Source organism: Syngnathus scovelli, chromosome 3 (assembly GCF_024217435.2).
Source record: "Syngnathus scovelli strain Florida chromosome 3, RoL_Ssco_1.2, whole genome shotgun sequence".
NCBI classification, from domain to species: Eukaryota; Metazoa; Chordata; class Actinopteri; order Syngnathiformes; family Syngnathidae; genus Syngnathus; species Syngnathus scovelli.
In genome coordinates, this window is record NC_090849.1 from 14,883,246 (window position 1) to 14,902,145 (window position 18,900).

General features: G+C 41.3%; 3 protein-coding genes across 9 annotated transcripts; 2 read left to right on the top strand and 1 right to left on the bottom strand.

The window, feature by feature from the left end:
* The first annotated feature begins 374 nt into the window (after positions 1-374).
* On the top strand, positions 375-9,381 carry kdm2ba (lysine (K)-specific demethylase 2Ba). Of its 4 annotated transcripts, none has more exons than XM_049762092.1 (10): positions 375-540; positions 3,718-3,942; positions 4,115-4,258; positions 4,913-4,999; positions 5,241-5,582; positions 5,688-6,496; positions 6,719-6,882; positions 6,962-7,123; positions 7,616-7,834; positions 8,219-9,381. In XM_049762092.1, the coding sequence occupies exons 1-10, from the start codon at positions 487-489 to the stop codon at positions 8,398-8,400; spliced, it is 2,388 nt and encodes a 795-aa protein (XP_049618049.1). In that variant the 5' UTR covers positions 375-486; the 3' UTR covers positions 8,401-9,381. The 4 variants fall into 4 exon arrangements, with proteins under 4 accessions (XP_049618049.1, XP_049618052.1, XP_049618051.1 ...); XM_049762095.1 differs by having other exon boundaries at positions 5,241-5,528; XM_049762094.1 differs by having other exon boundaries at positions 5,250-5,582.
* Positions 9,382-10,647: 1,266 nt separating this feature from the next.
* On the bottom strand, positions 10,648-15,152 carry rnf34a (ring finger protein 34a). 3 transcript variants are annotated; one of them, XM_049762099.2, is made up of 8 exons: positions 14,987-15,152; positions 14,373-14,591; positions 12,423-12,818; positions 12,053-12,115; positions 11,751-11,952; positions 11,619-11,648; positions 11,442-11,483; positions 10,648-10,908 (listed from the first exon to the last, which is right to left on the bottom strand). In XM_049762099.2, the coding sequence occupies exons 1-8, from the start codon at positions 14,990-14,992 to the stop codon at positions 10,721-10,723; spliced, it is 1,146 nt and encodes a 381-aa protein (XP_049618056.1). In that variant the 5' UTR covers positions 14,993-15,152; the 3' UTR covers positions 10,648-10,720. The 3 variants fall into 3 exon arrangements, with proteins under 3 accessions (XP_049618056.1, XP_049618058.1, XP_049618057.1); XM_049762101.2 differs by lacking the exon at positions 12,053-12,115; XM_049762100.2 differs by lacking the exon at positions 11,442-11,483.
* A 486-nt stretch (positions 15,153-15,638) lies between these two features.
* On the top strand, positions 15,639-18,545 carry c3h5orf34 (chromosome 3 C5orf34 homolog). Of its 2 annotated transcripts, XM_049762097.1 has the most exons (11): positions 15,639-15,934; positions 16,027-16,116; positions 16,194-16,547; positions 16,639-16,898; positions 16,977-17,072; positions 17,423-17,549; positions 17,655-17,746; positions 17,826-17,889; positions 17,966-18,042; positions 18,134-18,180; positions 18,300-18,545. In XM_049762097.1, exons 1-11 carry the CDS (start codon positions 15,728-15,730, stop codon positions 18,458-18,460), a joined length of 1,575 nt encoding a protein of 524 aa, XP_049618054.1. In that variant the 5' UTR covers positions 15,639-15,727; the 3' UTR covers positions 18,461-18,545. The 2 variants fall into 2 exon arrangements, with proteins under 2 accessions (XP_049618054.1, XP_049618053.1); XM_049762096.1 differs by having other exon boundaries at positions 17,423-17,746.
* Positions 18,546-18,900: the final 355 nt, after the last annotated feature.

Sequence of the window (18,900 nt, forward strand, 5' to 3'; positions counted from 1 at the left end):
GTTGAACAAATGACAGCACATCAAAACTACAAACTGACGTGTTTACGATTAAGTGTCTTTTGTTAATGACATCCTAATTTCCGGGTGCTTTAATGCTACATTCATTAATCCTCGGTAACGAAACTTACCACATGTAGTCGCGGGATTATTTCAGAATTGCTAGCAAGATAGTTTGATTTATGATTATATTTCAACAAGAAATAGACACCCATGCAACACGTGTGATTTTGTTACGTAAGCCGTGGTAATTCAATTTATTTTTCATTTTATTTTTTAAATTCGAGGGTGGACTTGTAAAGAGCGAAAGAGTATTACTATTTCCTACGTCTTTTGGCTACATTGAACTCAACTTTGTGCACTCTGCCAGCTGGCTGCTTGTCGGTGTGATAGGAAGGAGGAGGGGCTGGGGGAGTGCGCTGTGTTCTCTCGAGTCTTGTTCAGCCATGTTAGATTTTTCTGCTTTTCACCAACGATGAGCGCGGAGCCATGGCCTTGTCATTGAGTGGAGACGATGAGGAATATGATTCAGAGTCCGAACAGGTCAGATCTGATTTCTTAATTCCAGTGCGTCCTTAACACGTATCTATGTGATTTAAATGTAAATTTAAGCATTAGATTAAAAGAGTATTGTTCAGAGCTGTTTTTCTCCCAATTACCTGAGCACACTGTTGTACCGTAAGCTTTACCTCGCTGTCCTGGCGAATTGAAAGGACAAATATGTGCTCGAAACCTTTATTCAGGGATGAGATTTATTCGTATATCCAAAAGCCAACATTTACTTTGAGTAATTCTAGCTCAACGAACCCGTTCTGTTGCTCAAGCTTTAAACTCCCAGCGTCAAAACACAGTGTCCTCTCTGGTCACCCTGATCTGCTACCACAACTGACCCATTTTGTACTGTCCACCTCTGAACGCAACCACAAGTTTCACACGGTGGTGACATTTCGACTCGCATGTCACTGGAATTACAACTGCTCGCTGCTCCGTATCTGTAGCTTTTCTTTAAAAAAAAAATGGCTTGCCGCGTTTTCCTCCTGCAAAACCGTACATTTCACCCACTTCCTTAAGTTACACTGCCTTTAAGAAGGCTCCAGGCCAAATGTTCTCAAAGCAGGGGCCATGGAAGGGGGATGGGGAGAGGGAACAATGAAGTGTGTCTCCTTCTGTTGCATGAAGAACACTGGTCCAAATAGAACCAAGTGACCCCTTGGCTTCCCGAACACGTTGTAACGCTGAAGCCCTTTTTTAGACTGGATGGCATAAAGCTGTTGAGGTGTTACCGCTGCAAATGTACTGTCGTGTGAGGGCATAAACCTGTTCTAAAAACGTGACAAAGTACCTAAGCAAGGCTTTTATTTAACTTTTCAACTTCCTCAACCTTAAAGCAGGTGACGTGCGTTTACTGATCTAAATGAGATTTTGTTACAAAATGCATAGTGCACCCTAATGGCAGGGATGGGTATGCTTACATCCGGATTCCATACTACACGTTGCTGTGGTTTGACATAAACAAACAGCGTGCACATCACTCTTCTTATTGAAATATACACTATTGAATAAATCCAAACTTGAACCGATTTATAAACTATTATCTACTCATGCGAGTGGTGGGAACAACTTCAAAGTGCTCAGTGAGTACAAAAAGACAGTTCTTCTAGAAATGTTATTCATGTGGAGGGCATTGTACAAATCCTCAAATATGCGTTTGCTAAAATAAACTAGTTATTGTATCGTAACATATCAGAGTAATAATCTGATTTGAACTCTATGTCCACAGCATAACGCTATCAGTCTGATCGGACTTTTAGTGGTTGACCGTGGAAATGCCATTACATCATATCCACATCATAAAGTCTTTGGTCTAAGAAAAACTAGTTCACATTTTGTTGTTGTAGATTGACATTAAGCATGGATGCTCAACTCAGTAAAAGGCACAGTATTTTTTTTTTTTTTCAAGCATAGTCAGGTATGTTCTGCAATATTTGTGTGAAGCAAATTTCACTCTGTTCCTTTACAGCACCTCTTTACTGTACCATTATACAGCAAATAGGTGAAATAATGTATAGCATACTACTGCTGAACTTTTGTAAAGATAGCTGGATTCCTGCTTTAAGGATCAGAATCTTCAACCTCATCAATTATGATACAACAAATCAGCTGAAATGTGGAAATGTGCACAACCTTTCTAAAGCGTCCATTCATTAAAAGGTGTGCGGTCATCTGAGATTTTCGCAGGTTTAAAGCCGATTCTGATAATAGGTTTAAACATATTGAAGCGTTTTTATATTTGAATACAATGTACGACCCAAACCCAGTGCACACCACACCCACTATGATTTCACCCTCATTAATAAACACAAAAATACAATTACCATAAGTGTGTAAAAACAAATATATCGCAAGAAAAGTTAGCTGTGTTGTGGGAGGGCTTGTTTTATCAGGTGTACATAGTTTTTGTTAAAGATAGAGTAACATATTTTCACTTAATAATCAGGGCAGCGTAATTGCCCTGGTTTAACACCTTTGTTACAGTCAACTGACGTGGCTTTGCGCTTGTTTAAAATTGCCTGCTAAACAATGCTTGGTTGTCTTTAACTAGGAATGTCTTGATGGTCAGCTGATGAGACACCTTTTGGCTTTACGCCAGTTTCTCACTGTTGGGACATTGGCTCATTTTTGTCCATGGATAACATTTTGAAAAGACCCATCTAGGGATAACCTGCTGAAGCAGTTTAACGTCTCGTTTTTTTTTCCCACTAGAGCGTTGATCAACTGGTAGCTTGTGGGGTGAATTGAGCCTGTTGAAACTGTCCAATCCAGCCCGTGACTTGATTCCGTAATTATGAGGATCAAAGAGTAAATACACTAAAGCAACTAAAAATAGCAACGACAGACGAAGGCTAAAAATGCCTTCAGTTTTGTAATGAATTGGAAAAAAAAAAAAAACATCCTATAATAATGAGACGGCAATATTTGATTTTCATTTTTATTTGAGGGACTGGTCCCCAAGTTTGCTAAAAGTCTGCTAAAATTCCATCCCTCTGACAAATATAATTTGTGACCCCTGCAGTAGAGTCTTTAATTAATAAGATTCGCTGAGTGACGGTGATCAGTAAAATACAGTTGTATAGATGACAAGATGGTTTCCCAGGCTTTTAAATGTCACTCCTTTCAAAGAGCTATAATTACATTCGTAAGAGTAATAATAAGGTATGACAATTGAATGCACCACATGAAACATAAATCTCTGCAATATCATTTTTCATGCATCCCCTGCAGTCCTTAAGAATCATATCCACCAGCAGAAAGGCAAGCGTGTTGCCTAGGTAACGTCTCCCGTTGGAAAAGGAGTCTGTGTAATGGCCCGTGATTTGTCTTTTTTCCCCCATTGATTTACCATCTTTCCATAGCAACCCGGGAGGTATTAAAAGCGATGATAGAAATCCACATAGCAATGATATTTGACTAAATGATGCCTGTCACTTGTTTTAGTTACAGCTGTGCCCCTTTTTTTTTTTTTTACTCTTTATTTGTTTTGCTGAGTCACTCAATCTGTATGTAATTCATCCTGCTGAGAGTATAATGACAGGCTCCTATGTTGACTCATTTACAAGTAAAAATCCTGAATAGTGCTAACAATAGTATTGTGTGGTTTTAATTCTAATGTTCAATCAAAATGCGGTATTTATAATCCCACATTGTTTGTCATTTTTGCAGCAGCGTGCAGCCAATCGTCCGAAGCCCAAGATGGCAACACCTTCGGCTGTTAAACTACCATCCAGTCGTAGCTCGTCGGGAGCCAGACGGAGAAGAACACGTTGCCGAAAGTGCGAGGCGTGCATGCGAACAGAGTGTGGAGAGTGTCATTTTTGCAAGGACATGAAGAAGTTTGGTGGTCCAGGCCGCATGAAACAGTCCTGCATTATGAGACAGTGCATAGCAGTGAGTCAGCTCTTTGATTTTTTTTCATTGGAAGTTCCTTTTATTTGGAACCATCATGCGCCTCCACTAATAAGTCACAAAGAACTATGTGAAAATAAGACATACAAAATATCTGAATGACAAATCGGTCTTCATTTCAATAATTTTTTTCTGGTTTGTTTCCCCATTGCAGCCTGTTTTGCCCCACACAGCAGTATGCGTGGTCTGTAAGGAGGCCGGGAAGGAGGATACACTGGAGGAAGAGGAAGACAAATTCAATTTCATGTTAATGGAATGTTCTATCTGCAATGAAATTGTCCATCCCAACTGCCTCAAGGTACGGAGTAGCAGCCTGTGAACGCACACTCCCACCCAGTCAGATCACTCCTCTGGTGATTCATGAGTTGAGTCTTATGCCAAGAATGCCAGGTCATCATAAACTCACAGGAGTGACTCAGTGGTTTTGACTGACGGTGCTTGAACATCAACATGTTCCTATTTGATGTCTTGTGCGTTTGGCATCGTCGCATGGTTCGACACCCAAGAGAAACCTGTATCGCAGTTTGTCACAATGTTGAAATGGCTTGTGAAAATGTTGCAGCTCAGTATTTAGGGACATCAAGGCAAAAGTATGTCAAGCAACCAAAACACTATTAGTCATTTATACAGTGAACACAAATTTTATTGCCAGCATGTCCTTGCCCAAACCAGGTTAAGAAAGAGTGCAGACTTTTTTCAACAGTGCGCTCCCGCTTTGGTGTTGTGCATCATTGTCAATTGTTTGCAATTGTAACACTTGAGACAACACACACCTGCTTTCCTTTTACAAAATCTTCACGGTCAAATTCTGCACTTTAGAGTAGAGTTGAGGTTTAACCGCTAAACAGACTCACACTCACTTTCACTTCCTTTGTGATCCTCGTGTCAAACTACAGCCGGACACTATTAAAACTATTGTCGTTTTAACGTGGTTTTCTTGCTGACCTATTAGGTGAGCGATGCCTCTGGCGTGGTGAACGACGAGCTCCCAAATTGCTGGGAATGCCCTAAGTGCAACCATGCTGGAAAGAGTGGAAAAGTGAGTACAGAGATGCTGGGAGGAGGCTTCAGTGTTTGATGAATCTTAGTTCAGCATGTATTTTCACTGGAAAAATAGTTACACAATCGTAAAGAGCAGTTGCTTTGTATACTTTTTGAGTTGCGTTTATATATGCTAATCAGATACCTTTCTTAATACTGTTCAATATTTATGACTCTTGAATGTATGAGGACCAATAGGCTAAAGGTATAAAGTTGTCTCGCACATTTCGCCCCTTTTGGTATTAAAGCAAAAAAGGGGTCCAGGGTTCAAGTACGCCTCCAACCTCCCTGGCTCTCTGCTGAGGGAACAGAAACCTATGAAGGAGGAGGGGGACATGTCGTCTTCACTCAAGAGAAGACCTGACAGAGAGGAGACACCCAGGCATCGACCTGAGGAGCCTCTACACCGGCAGCCGCCCCTGTTGTCCCTGAACAGCGTTCCCCGCCCTCGACTCGAGGATAAGCTGAGGAAGAAGAGGAAGCTCTTTGATGAAGAGGAGGAAGATGATTTCAGAGGAAGGATGAAGGTTGGTGTCAGAGAGTCCCTACTTCCGATACAGGGAATGTTGGGCCTTGCCAGTGTAAGTGCCAACAAAAACATTACAGTAATGTATCACTGTTTCATTGTGCTCATGTTGTAATTTAGTGGCAGATAGATTTAAAATGTAATGTTCTTTTTCTTGTAGGAGAGGTCAGAAGACCCTTGTTTCTCAAAAATCCTGCAGCAAATTAAGATGGAAGAAGAAGATGCGTTTGAGGACGACGATGAAGATGGAAGGGAACTTTTCCGGGGTTTTGTAGAGCGAAATGGGCGTTTGGGCGGTGCTGAGGACTTGACAGATGACAGAGACTATAAAAATGATCTTTTGAATTCTTCCCTCAAATTGCCCACCGTGGACAGTGACCACTCCCACTGCAGCTCTCCACAAGCTGGCCCAAGCAGCGAAGGCGGGAGCGAGACCCAGGAAAAAGGCCCTCGTCCCAAAGCTCGGCGCAAAAGGCGTTTACCCAACAGGGAGTTGAGCAGAGAACTGAGCAAAGCACTAAACCAGGAAATTCAGAAGACCGAAGACTGCCTGGCCAATGAGAACCGCCAGCCTCTGAAGGTGGAGCCGGAGTCTGAAAATGAAGAACCCAAGAGGTTGTTCCGGAATAGCAATGACCTCGGCGAGCAGAGGTCCCACCTTAAGACCAAGGAGATGAATGGCACCCCCTGGGAACTGCGCCACTTCTACCCGAGTCAGATCACGCCGCTGGGCTTCAACCGGAGCACGCCGACCACCCGACCGGTGCCTCCGCGCTCGCCACCCAAGTGTGTCCAAATGGAACGCCACGTTATCCGGCCCCCGCCAATAAGCCCGCCTCCTGATAGACTGCCTCTGAAAGATGGCAAAATGCACGTCCTCCAGCGTGAGGTCTGGATGACCATATTCAACAACCTCACACATCAGGAGCTCTGCTGTTGCATGAGAGTGTCCAAGACATGGAACAGATGGTAAATGTTAACATATAGCTCAACTTGCAGTCTAGTACACTTGAACCCTTGCTTTATCTGTTCTAATTTAACCAGTTTACTTACCCAAGGTGTTTAGCACACACACGCACCAAAACCAGTTATTTGTAAGCAAATATATGTGCTCAGTGTTGGGGGGGGTCTACCACATGCACATGATCCACAAAACAGAAGCAAACCCAACTGTCTGTCTCTCGTATCCAGGTGCTGCGATAAAAGACTGTGGACAAAGATCGATCTGAACCGCTGCACGTCCATCACGCCACTCATGCTTAGCGGGATCATTCGGCGACAGCCACTCTCCCTGGATCTCAGCTGGACCAACATTTCCAAGAAACAATTAAGCTGGCTGATTAACAGATTGCCAGGTACTGTATCAGCGGGCAATGCTGTTATGTCAAGATGCGCCTTTGCCTCAGTGCGCTAATGTGCTACTGTGTCTATCAGGTCTGCGGGTGTTGAAGTTATCCGGGTGTTCGTGGGCTGCTGTATCCGCGCTCTGCACCTCCAGCTGCCCATTACTCCGAACACTGGACGTGCAGTGGGTGGAGGGGCTCAAGGACGCACAGATGAGGGATCTCCTCTCACCTCCCACAGACAACAGGCCAGGTGACTTTTTAAGTGGACAAAAATTACTTGGTATCAGTTGTGGTTTCTAGTATCTACTTTGATTGTTATAATTGAATGAAAAGCAATTCTGCGTTTCTGTACAACTGCAAATTATCTGTCCTCGATTTCTTAACGGTTGTCTTGTATAACAGAACAAAGCATAGAATTGTCTTCATGGCTATGACAGACGGGTGGAGGGTGTACAGACCTCAAACTGACGTTGCTAATTTTAGTACTTTGTGTTCATGAAATTCAACTGGACTTCATATATTAAATAATAGTACATTAGACACATTGGTTTTGCCTTGTTGATTTTCAACATTTGCAATTTCCTGTTTTTTGTTTTTGTTTTTTTTTCTGACAGAAGAGGATATTGTGTATGAAACTTAAAGTTTGGGACTTACTTTCGACTTGCATACGCATGACAAACCTGTGCTAACTTGTAACTGAAGCACCCAAGTAGGGCTGAATTAATGTGTCTTGTGTGTGCAGGTCAGCTAGATAACCGCTGCAAATTGCGGAATGTGGAGGATTTGCGTCTGGCAGGCCTGGACATCACCGATGCATCTCTCCGCCTCATCATTCGCCAGATGCCTCAGCTTTCCCGGCTGGACCTGAGCTACTGTAACCACGTCAACGACCAGTCAGTCAACCTGCTGACAGCAGCCGGGACCACCACTAGAGACTCACTCACAGAAATCAACCTGTCAGGTAAGGACGGCAGCCAAGGGACCACACATCTTGGTCGTTGAATTAAGGTCCAGTCGCATGGAGCTGTACAATGAAGTGAATATTGCCATGTTTATAACAGGAAGGCCTTGCAATAGACCTTTTAGTTAGGTCATCCAATTTAGAATATTTTACAACAGACCAACCAGTATGTCATTGCACATACTGCGGAAAATTATTGATAATTATCTATGCAACATAGATAAATTACAGTAACAGGGAATAAATATAATGCTCTTCCACTACAAGGTGTAAAAATACTTGGGTTCATTCATCAAGATTAGTACAAATTGACCAGTCAAAGAATTTTGTTTTGGCTTTCCTGACTACAAATTCACTCATTAGCTTACTTTCTTCCCCGTCTAGTTTGTAACCGGGTCACAGATCATTCCCTGAACTTTTTCAAGCGTTGTGGAAGCATCTGCCAGATTGACCTTCGCTTCTGCAAGCAGGTGACCAAGGTGGGCTGCGAGAGGTTCATCGCCGAAATGTCCGTGAGTGTCCCGTTTAGACTGAAGGAGGATAAACTGCTGCAGAAGACCAGCTAGTTCACAATAATCAAATGGATCGAATGACAATTTGCACTTACTGGCACGTTATTCTTTTTATACTTGGCCTGCAGTAGATCTCTGAAATTATATCACAATTAGAGGAATCAACAAGATTGAGATGGATCAGTGCAAGACGGAAAGAACTAGCATGCATTTGTGTTGAGATTGTATTTCTATATATAAAAAAAATGTGCTTGTAACTGACTGTTCAGTTGTTTTGATTTTCTTCCTTAAATATTTGAAAGCAGTATTTTTATACAAACGCAAGTTTACTATACGTCCACTCTTGCTTGGGCGCTCATTTTCTGAGAAAGGCAACCTATGTCAAGCCAGCCTAGTGCCATTCAAGTTTTCGTCGTACTCGGGCCCAAAAATTTATTTGACATGGGGACATGTATAAATCACTTGTAACATAACATGCACCGTATATACTTAAAAACAAAACATTACGTTATGGTATAGTTCCAGGACATCTAGGATGTATTTCAATAATGGAGTTAACAAATGTCACACTTCACGAGTCTCATTTTTATTTTTTTTTCCCAAACAGTTTGATTGTTGTGGTTTACGGGGTACCCTGGCATTTAAGCATTTATTTATTTTTACTATAGTTTGTATTTATTTGTGTGCTTAGCAACTAGTCTTTGGCATAGCTATCGGACCCAGCTAGGTCAAATGACATTTGCAAATATTTTATACAAAAGTAGTTGATCTGGTTTAACGGTCAAGCCAGTAGGAGGAAGCTGACATTTAGCACTGATTTCACGGATGCAATGAAAGCTACATATCTGGTTCAAATGATCAATTTATCTGCATTACCTGTGTAAATAACTCCATGCAGTCGGTGTTGTGTGTGTACAGTATTTTGGGATGTATTGTGCTGTGATTAACCTGCTATCACCTGAGGTGAATGTGATGTTTATATTTGTAAATTCAAAAGCTCAGTGCTAATATGCATTAAAAAGACTTCCATTTGTACCATCAAGTTTTCTATGATATACCATAGGATTTGCATTTGTAGTATACATTTATAACTCATGCCACCTCCCCATCATTAGCACATGATAAAGGTAACATTTTTTTTAAAATAACTTTATTAAAATAAAACATTCAATAGTCAAAACCTTTCAGGCAATACTTGCCCCTCTAACGGAAAAAAAATGTCTGGCTCTGATGCAGTTCATGAAAGGAAAGCCTAGTCTTCACACTAACAGCAGCAATCTTGACTTTTGTGCAGGTAAGGTTCAGAAATGGAAATGATGGTTAAACAATTGAGGGAAAAAAAGTAGGAATGATTACACTGAGGGACAAACCAAATTGACCTTAATGAAAAAAAAATATTGTGTTCAGTTTCAATCCAAGGTACATTTAAAATATTGTACTTTACACAAGTTAAACCAATATGCATCTCATACGCATTTATGCAAATGTACACTAGCAAGTCATTTTTATACACTTATATTCATTGACACGTACATAGCTCATCACTGAATAGTTGATTAATTCTACTTAAGAAAATAAAAAAATAAGACTTTATTTCACTTAAGACAGTAAACACCAAAGTGAACATTCAGTTACATCCACAGTTTGACTAAAAAATAGTGAAAATGGTAAGATGACTAGCACCGATTTGTCTCAAGTGTTGAGACAGAGGAGACGGTGAAGACCAACTATTGCTGTTATGACAGACATTGTTAGAATCTCAAACTTACGCATTTTAATTAAAGTGTGTACTAGACCACCGGCTGGACCAATTCAAAAACAAATCCTCATTGTCAGTCACCAACATTGATTTCTCATCATCTTATTTAACAGACATCTGGTGAGGGAGCTACACGACAAAGATTTAAAGAATTGCTAAACATCCCCTCTGCTGCTCATAAACTGATGAGTAAGCACATTAGCGGCTAAATAGCCATAAATTCACTAAGCGTGAAAGAATTTGATGGGTGAGTCTCACTTGTTATTTGGCACCATTTGCGTACCGTCCTGTCAAGATGGGCATCCTTGGTATTACTAAGTTACGAAGTCACTTGCAGCAGTTGTGTAAGGAGGTGCTCTGTCTACACAAAACTGAGTGAGAGTGGCGTGCACCCATTGTTAACAATCTTTATGTAGTAGCACACAGATACGGGAGATATGTTGACATCAGGAATGATTCTTGCTGGAAAAGCACAATCTTATTTCCAAATTTGCAAATCATGTGAAAATGGGCCAGTACAAACTTGAAACATGCACAATTGGTGATTGAGAGGATGTGATCTGCATGGTTTATTTAAGGTACCGTCTGAGTCTAAGCTGAAGTGTTGATGTTGCATTAGGACTTGAAGACGTGGACAGCCCTCACGACGTACTGCCTGCAGATGGGGCACTCGTTCATCCTCTTGCCGCACTTGGTGCAAGTCACCATGTGGCCGCACTCGAGCAGAACGCAGTCGATAGCGGCGTCCATGCATATCCTGCACAGGTTCTCGTCGAGAAACATCAGCGGGTTCTTCTCCCCATCTAAAAGGGGGAAAAAAAAAAGGAACAAAAGGAAAAATGTTAGAATGTTTTATTTGTCTTGTTTAATTATAAGTTGGGGGAGTAATTTGGTGGGTGGTAACAAATTGAAAAAGAACACATTACAATGATGAGATTACAGTCGTCGAATTGCCCTCTACTGGCTATGTTGAAGAATGCAGTTTGGAGTTGAAAGCCTCTGCTTTCAGCGATACAGGACGTACCGGACATTAAATAATTAGCTTTGCAAAAGCTAACAATATGACTTTTAGGTTTTACTGTGGATTTAATGTGGCTAGACCATCAAGAGGACGTTTTCAACATTTGCATTTTCTTTCTTGTGTGGGGATAAAAGCAAAACAAAATGCAAACCGTAACCCAAGTAGATAAGAGACTGCCACGTTAAATTTGAATTACATGCAGGAATTTCACAAGAAGGGGTGACGTGAGAATACACAACCGAGGGTTTGGTAATGATGATGAACACAATTTATGCTGTTACAAGATGACTGAGCACAATAAGAAGACTACCTTACCTCCAATGGCCCCATTGCAGAGAGGAGGGGGAAAGGGCACCACTTTAGTGTGGAAGAATTAAAGTTAGAAAAAAAGAAAAACACCTGGAGCAGGTGTACAGGTTTGAACAATACAACACAGCATGCGTGGTTAAAACCTGGAGGTGAATATAAAAGACAACGCACACAAGTGCATACCTTTGGTTGTAGTACAGCTCACATTTTCCACTGCAAAGGAAGAAATAGTCAGATATCTAACATTGGCTCAATACAACAGACATATGCATGCATTATGTCCATATTGTGCGTAACCACTGAATCAATACCCACATGATTTCCTGTTCTCCTCCGTCTCTCTGTAGAGTCTGCTGACACGCTCCACCAGTTCCCATTTCTCACAGCACCCTGAATAGTTGACAAAGTTCCTGGCCAGGATCACCTTCAACTGCCTGACAGAGAGGTCCTCGATGTCACTCACGCTGGAGATGTCCGAGAGCGACGCCCGCAGCAGACGCCGTTTCGGAGGGCTCGTCTAAAGCAGCACAATTGCTCGAGTCAAAAAACAATAACCCTTCTGTTCAGAAACCTGGAACTGCACGTAACTAGGCATGCAAGATCAACACTCGCATAACCTCAGGTGAGTGTTCACTGGGGTCCAAGTTGAGAAGTGACACTGATGTGGCATCACCTATGTCCTGCATCAAAACAAGACGACATTCCTCATCACTATGTACAGGAGGACCGGCTGGATTTGTCAGTCTTTCGGCAGGGCAATATTGCTCGGTGTGTGGCGGGCATTCACAGAGGCTGTAGCTGTGTTCAGAATCACATGCTAGTCTCAATATTGTGCACGATATAGGGAATTTGCTATTTGATACGATAGATTTCTATACAGATTGCCTACACAGATTAGGGAATAGACAATGAGTGAATGGTTCCCAATGGAGCCTTTGTCTCCCAGTCGTCAAAGGTGGACGTTAAAAAAGGGATTCATGCACTGACCTGGTTGCTGTCAGAACTATCGCTCCTGCTAAGAGGTTCCTCTTGAGAGGCAGCGAGTTGGGACAGCTCTGAGGCAGACTGCGTGCTCGAAGGTGGTGGAGTATACATGGAACGTGAGTGGAGACTACTTGTGTCAGGCTCCTCTTCTTCTTCCTCCTCCTCACTGCCTTGATGACAGAGCACCAGATCCACCAGGTCTACTTTTTCCCTGCAAGTGTCGGTGGGGACATTGTGGAGCGACAAGTACTGTCGCAGCTCCCTGACCCTTAGCCGCATGAGCCCTGGCCGACGGAAGGCTGTTGCCTTCAGCAAATGGCATATGAGACATACGCGTACATTCTCCAGAGGCACGGAACAGAGAGAGCAGAAGCTCTTCTTGCAGTCGCTGCAAATGTGCTGAGGGGGGGAAACAGAGCAGAGGACAAAGGTACTGAAAATTAGGAATGTGAGGCATTTACACGATGCTGCATAGAAAGACTGGACCAAAAACTAGAAACTAAAATGAAAGTGATATTTAATGAGCCCCTCAGAAGCAGAGCATCTGCTCAAGGCCTTGCAGAAACAGCAGGTTGCAAGATTTCTTGTTAAAGTGACAAAGATCAAAAAGTAATCCATGCATGGATTGGGATTCCACTGGCACTGAAAGTGAGACAAGCTCGAGGTCTTGACAGAAGGAGACCCTCTGCCATACATGAACATGAGCACTGATTTGGGTGAAGGGGACGGGACCTGTTTCAGCATCTGTCTCAGGAATCAGCTGGGACCACACTGTACTTCCAATCAAAACAAATACTGCTTTCGAATGTACATACATGAAATGGACTTCAGCTGATTTAACCTCCAACTCAAAAGGAAACACGAGGAATTGCAAGCATAATGATTTATTGACACCGAACACTTTAAAAGACAGTTCAGCCATCCATTTTTCAAAACAAGCTCAGTTTTTTTGTGTGTTTTTTTTAATGAAAACAGTTTGCATTTTCTATTTTATCCAATCATTTTTTAAGAAATAATAACTAATGCCTTGAAAGACACCTACAGAATACGTCCATGTACCCTCCCTTCATATCTTGGTTGGAGTCACAGATCACAATTTGTCCATTGAAAATTATTGGAATTAAGTCAAAAATAACTGAACAACCAACTTCAAAATCTAGGTTGACATCTGTACTTAGAACGTGCTGTTACGTCCATTTTGTTTCATAAAGAACTGTGCGGCTAAGTACCATTACGTGCTGTTACGTCCGTTTTGTTTTATAAGTCACACCAAGTCACGTAAACACATTGTGTTCTGAGAGGCTTTTTTTAAGATGAATGAGTCATAAGTTGTTGGATACTAAAATGAAATCAAAGGGTTTCATTTGATCTAATTTACATAAGTACATCCAGAATCTTTCGTATAACGCTTTAAAATATTTACTGGTTGAATTAAACATTACAGAGCAGGAATTGTGCATAAGAATTTTGGTGGCAATTAATCACTATTTGATACACTAGGTGACAACAGAACATGTCAAACCAACCCCTGAGACGATACTTTTACATAAACACATTATGTAAGTGCCAATGTTCCACTCACTAGAATGTTCCTTTAAATTCCTTCACTTACACAACTATGAGCATTCTTAAGCCGAAAAACGATTCCGAAAAATAAAGGTGCCAAAATTGGTTATTGTACCAATTTCCATCACATATCTCTCTAAGGATCAGCCATTCGCTTCAGAAAAAAATTAAAATGGAGTTGCACATCAAAGGAACATCAAAGTTTTGCAAAATCAATATCAATACTGAAAAATGTAAACGGGAAAAAAGACATGATCCAGCTATTTGATCCAGTCTGAGGTGTTAAATTCTGTTCTATGGCCAATGTACAGATAATGTGTGCTTTGAACTTCACAACCAGACAATGAATAAACAAGCAATGAGTTTGCACCAGAATCAAGCACCTACCTTCCTCCTGAAGACGGAGAACGCCAGACCACAGGACTTGCACACAAGGCTAGGACTTGCTGAACTAGTGGGAGGGTATGTGGAGTACCCCGCACTGGGGGCGAACCTGAATCGTCCAGCACCCGCTCCAAAGCCTGACTGATGACCTCTGACGGCTCCAGTACCCATAACTTCATTCAGCAGACCACAGCATGAAGCCCACACGGACGAAGCCCCTGCCTAATATTTGAAAGCAATCACCATCAGTTCAACTTTCGTTTATTTTCTCAACGACGAAACAATGCGTGTCTGTGAATATAGAAATAAATCATGTCTTCTCAAAGAGGAAAAGATGATGCAGTTAGCCTTACAAGCTTAGCCTGACAAGCAAAACAACAGCAATTAAAGATTTAGATAAGAAACGAGACGTTTCTGACAGTGAGAATACACCCTGTAGTGTCACTGACAAGATAATCATCCTGTAACCAACACTACATTCGCACAGAATAACCTCAGGATAATGTTGCCACCGATACGAGAATCTCGGGTTACATCGCTAATGTTAGCTGGATACTAGCAAACTTCTAAGGATGAAACGAAGCTGAGAATCAAACGAGAATTAAATGGAAAGGCACCTTCATTGCAATTCCGGTGTGTTTGCTGAGAATGGGCAGGTTGACAGCGTAGACATTGCAAGGTGGACGGCTGGGTAAACTGCTGAACTATTCAACAGCGGTGTCTTGGTGTGACGTGCGATGAAGAGGCAAAGAACCAACGTCACGGATTCTTCTTCTTTTGTTATGATGTGACGCAAAAACATTCTTTGCCGCCACCAACTGGTGAGTTTGAAATGATCATTTTCATCCATCCATTCTCAGCTAAGAGTCGAGTAAAGAAAGTCGCTGATGGCGTACGCCGACATGCAAATAAAAATCTTGAAAGACCTCAAATGTCAAAACATAGATGGAAATAAAAAGAAATAATTTATTCAAAAATAATTACCAAAGTGAACCAATATTATTTTCAACCTTAAAACGTTTCATATAATTATTTTTATTTCGTATACACTGTTATATTTTTCAAAATTCAAGATCAACAAATGCATCGCAGTTTTGAGTTACTTTTTTCAAGTGAAACACCTTTGTCCCAAATCTAATTTCATAAATGTGGTACACTCGAGTTAAAATAAATAAATAAATAAATAAATAAATAAATAAATAAATAAATAAATAAATAAATAAATAAATAAATAAATAAATAAATAAATAAATAAACGCGAGCGTCCGTTTTTGATGACGTCACCCAGTGACTGGTTTGAGTTTTCGCGCGCGTCTGCTCTTCAATCACGGTGAACCTAGCGTCGGTAGACAGTAACAATGGAAGCAGGAAGCTCCCTCGTGAGTTCGATGATTGTGTATGAGGATGAGTCTGTGGATATTCGCTATGAAAACGGGGCACAGTTACTGCTTTCACCGTGTGGCACCGAGTTCATGCTGGTGAGAGGTTCAGTCTCCTCTGAACATCCGCTTCAAACTCCCGGAAGAGTTCGACAGAGGACGCGCTTCGTCACTAGCGCTTATAAAGTACAGTAAAAAAAAAAAAAATACTAGCCCATTTTCAAAACGTCAACTAATGTATAGTGTATTGGTGATTAAAACTATCATTCTCATTTCAGGAGTTGATAATAGCTGCACTATCATTCAGGAATAAGTATGCCAGTCTACCATATTTGCCAGAGGAACTCACCACTCCTGATAACAAACAGGTACCAGTTGCTTTCGTGTCTTTTAATACAGTATATAGTATCCTATGAATCCAATACAACACCTATTTTGCTCACAGCTTTTGTTTAGCCAGAATCTGGTAGTGCGATGGCCAGAGTCGTCCTTCTGTGAGGCAGAGTTTTTACCTGGAGGGGAGACAATTATCAAATCAGAGGACAAACACACTCTTCTGACGCTGTCACCATCGGGTCAAGAGTTCTTTGTGGAGTATCCATGCAGGTTCAGCCAACAACAACAAGAAGATTTAAACAGAACCCCTGAAACCATCCCAGATGTTTATCAGCAGCTGGGAAGCAGCTTGACGCATTCGACTGTGGATTGCCTGCATAGAACCACCGATGACATGCAAGAGGTTCAACAGGAGGGAGGGAAAAGGTCATGTTCTCCTCAAATGATCATTGATTACACGAAGGTAAGGCTTAATGTTGAAGGCTCAATGTTAGTGCGCACTTTGTGATATTGTGGGGGAACATTGACCACGTATGCTGGGCTTATCTTTTCAGCCAGAAAAGAAGTACCAGTCCATCACAGTCATCCAGCATCACTCCTGTCATGCAGTCGCACCACATTGGTGCTACCCTCTTTCCTTAGCGCGCCGTCACTGGACAACTCGTGTCTCCAACATTGATGATGATAGAGAAGAGCAAACCGAACATTCAAAGGCTGACCAAATTCTCAATACACCAGACTCAGGTGTTGCAGCGAGGCGGTTTCTCCTCCCTGAAGCCCTGCCTCTCATCTGCCCATCTCCTCATTTCCACAGGTTCCTGCAAAGATCACTTTAACTTTGCATGCCACGATTTGTCGGTAACTGTTTGACATCTATTCTTTTTCTTGAAAGCTGGAAGTTTCGAGACCCGCTATCAAACAAACAAGCAAATCAGGACTTTCCAACAGAAATGGTGAAAGTGATGTGGCACCAAGGGGTGACATACAGGTGTGCAAAAAATCATTGTTAACGTGTATGAAATGCAGATATGATGGTATTCTCAACTTCATTTTTATCAAGGTCTTTAAATTGTAGTTGACTAACAATAATTTCTTTTGTCATGAATTAGTCTCATAGAAGTTTAACTTATGAATGCTGGCCACTAATGACCCTCTGTCAGTGATAGTTTTCAGGGCGAATCATCTTCAAGCATGACATTTACATTCCTAATTGTCACACACACACACACACTGTATTATCGGTGCGGAAACACAACTTTTGAATTGTAATTTTATTTACATGAGGACTTCCCAAACAACATATCAGCTATGACAACTGTTCAAATGTCTTTTCTGTAGGATACTGGAACAAGAGGTCCCAGTCATTGAAGTTTCTCCCGGGGATGGGTCTGTCATCCGATCTAAAGGAGTCCTCAACTTGTACTTTATTCATTATAAGCCTGAGTTCACATCAGTGGAGGCAAAAGTCAGCCTTTCATCTTTTTATCCATCTCAAATTACATTATTCACCTTTATGGGCTCCCTTCCTGGAATGCTTAAACCTACAGTGATTTACTTGTCATTATCACAGGTTAAAGAAATAACATACCACGTGGATGGCCTTCCACCCGATACACCTGGACAGTTGTACTCGATTTGCTTTGTTGTTCGTTTTGCAAGCAGGTAAGATGCAAGAGTCCAGTAAACCTGTTCACTTTTGTCCACGTACATCTCATCTATGATCTCATTATTGTTTTTGTAGACTTCTCGTCATATACAATGAGGTCAGAAAACGGAGGCTGCCTACTCCCAGCTGCTTGCTACAGGTTTAGGTCAACTTTAATATGAATTCGGGTTGCTAGATACGGTACACGGCCTGAACCCATTTTTCTTTGTTTATAGCAAAATGCGGCCTTTAAACCAACACTGGTTGATGGAAACCTCTCCAATTCACCTCTGGAACAGCATGAGAATGATGGGTGAGGGTTTTATTTATATATTTTTAAATTGTTTTCTTGATGTATTTCCTGAATCATGAGTTAGTTATTTTGTTTATTAATTAAATCTCAGGTTAGACCTGGTTGCTGCGGAGCTTGCAAAGATACAGCGGTTCATCTGTATCCTTCATCATTTAAATTACAATTACATACTGTACATCAATATCACTATAAGGTGTGTGAGCGCAGCTATAAAGCCTTCAACTTGGTGAAATGTTTCTTTAACATTGCGTGCGCAGTTCCTGACTTGTTGGGAAGGGAGAAAGGATGTGCACCAAACTGTTTGGCTGAAACTGCTCATGAGACAGTGAGTGAAACAGTCATTGCAGAAGCTCTTCAGAGGACATCCAAAGCCATACAGGATATTGATGCCTTCTTAACTGCAGCTAAGCAAAACTGAAAAAGTATGCTACAGTTTGATTGCTCGGGATTATTATTATTTTTTTTTTCCGCGTGACTCAAATAAATAAATTACTCACTCTGCATACCAGAATTGTGTTTTTGTATTCATCTGCCATTTACAAGGCACCCATATTTTGCAGACAGGGGTTTTATTGAAATCATATATAATACAATGTGAGGCTGCCCCAAATAAAAAATAAAATTAAAAAAAACCCCTGTCATGACTTTGTTCTAACTAAACACTGCTATGCTCAACCAAGTTATTTAAAGTGAATAACTTACTCTAACTGCTCCTTTTTGTTCCCATCGCAACCTTTAACTGGCACTAGGTCAGATTCACTCTGCTCTTTCTTTAATGTTTCAATTCGGAATAAGGTGATTCATCTGATCTCAAATCAGTGAAATGTCCTGTTGTGATATACAGCCCCGTTGTTTGTT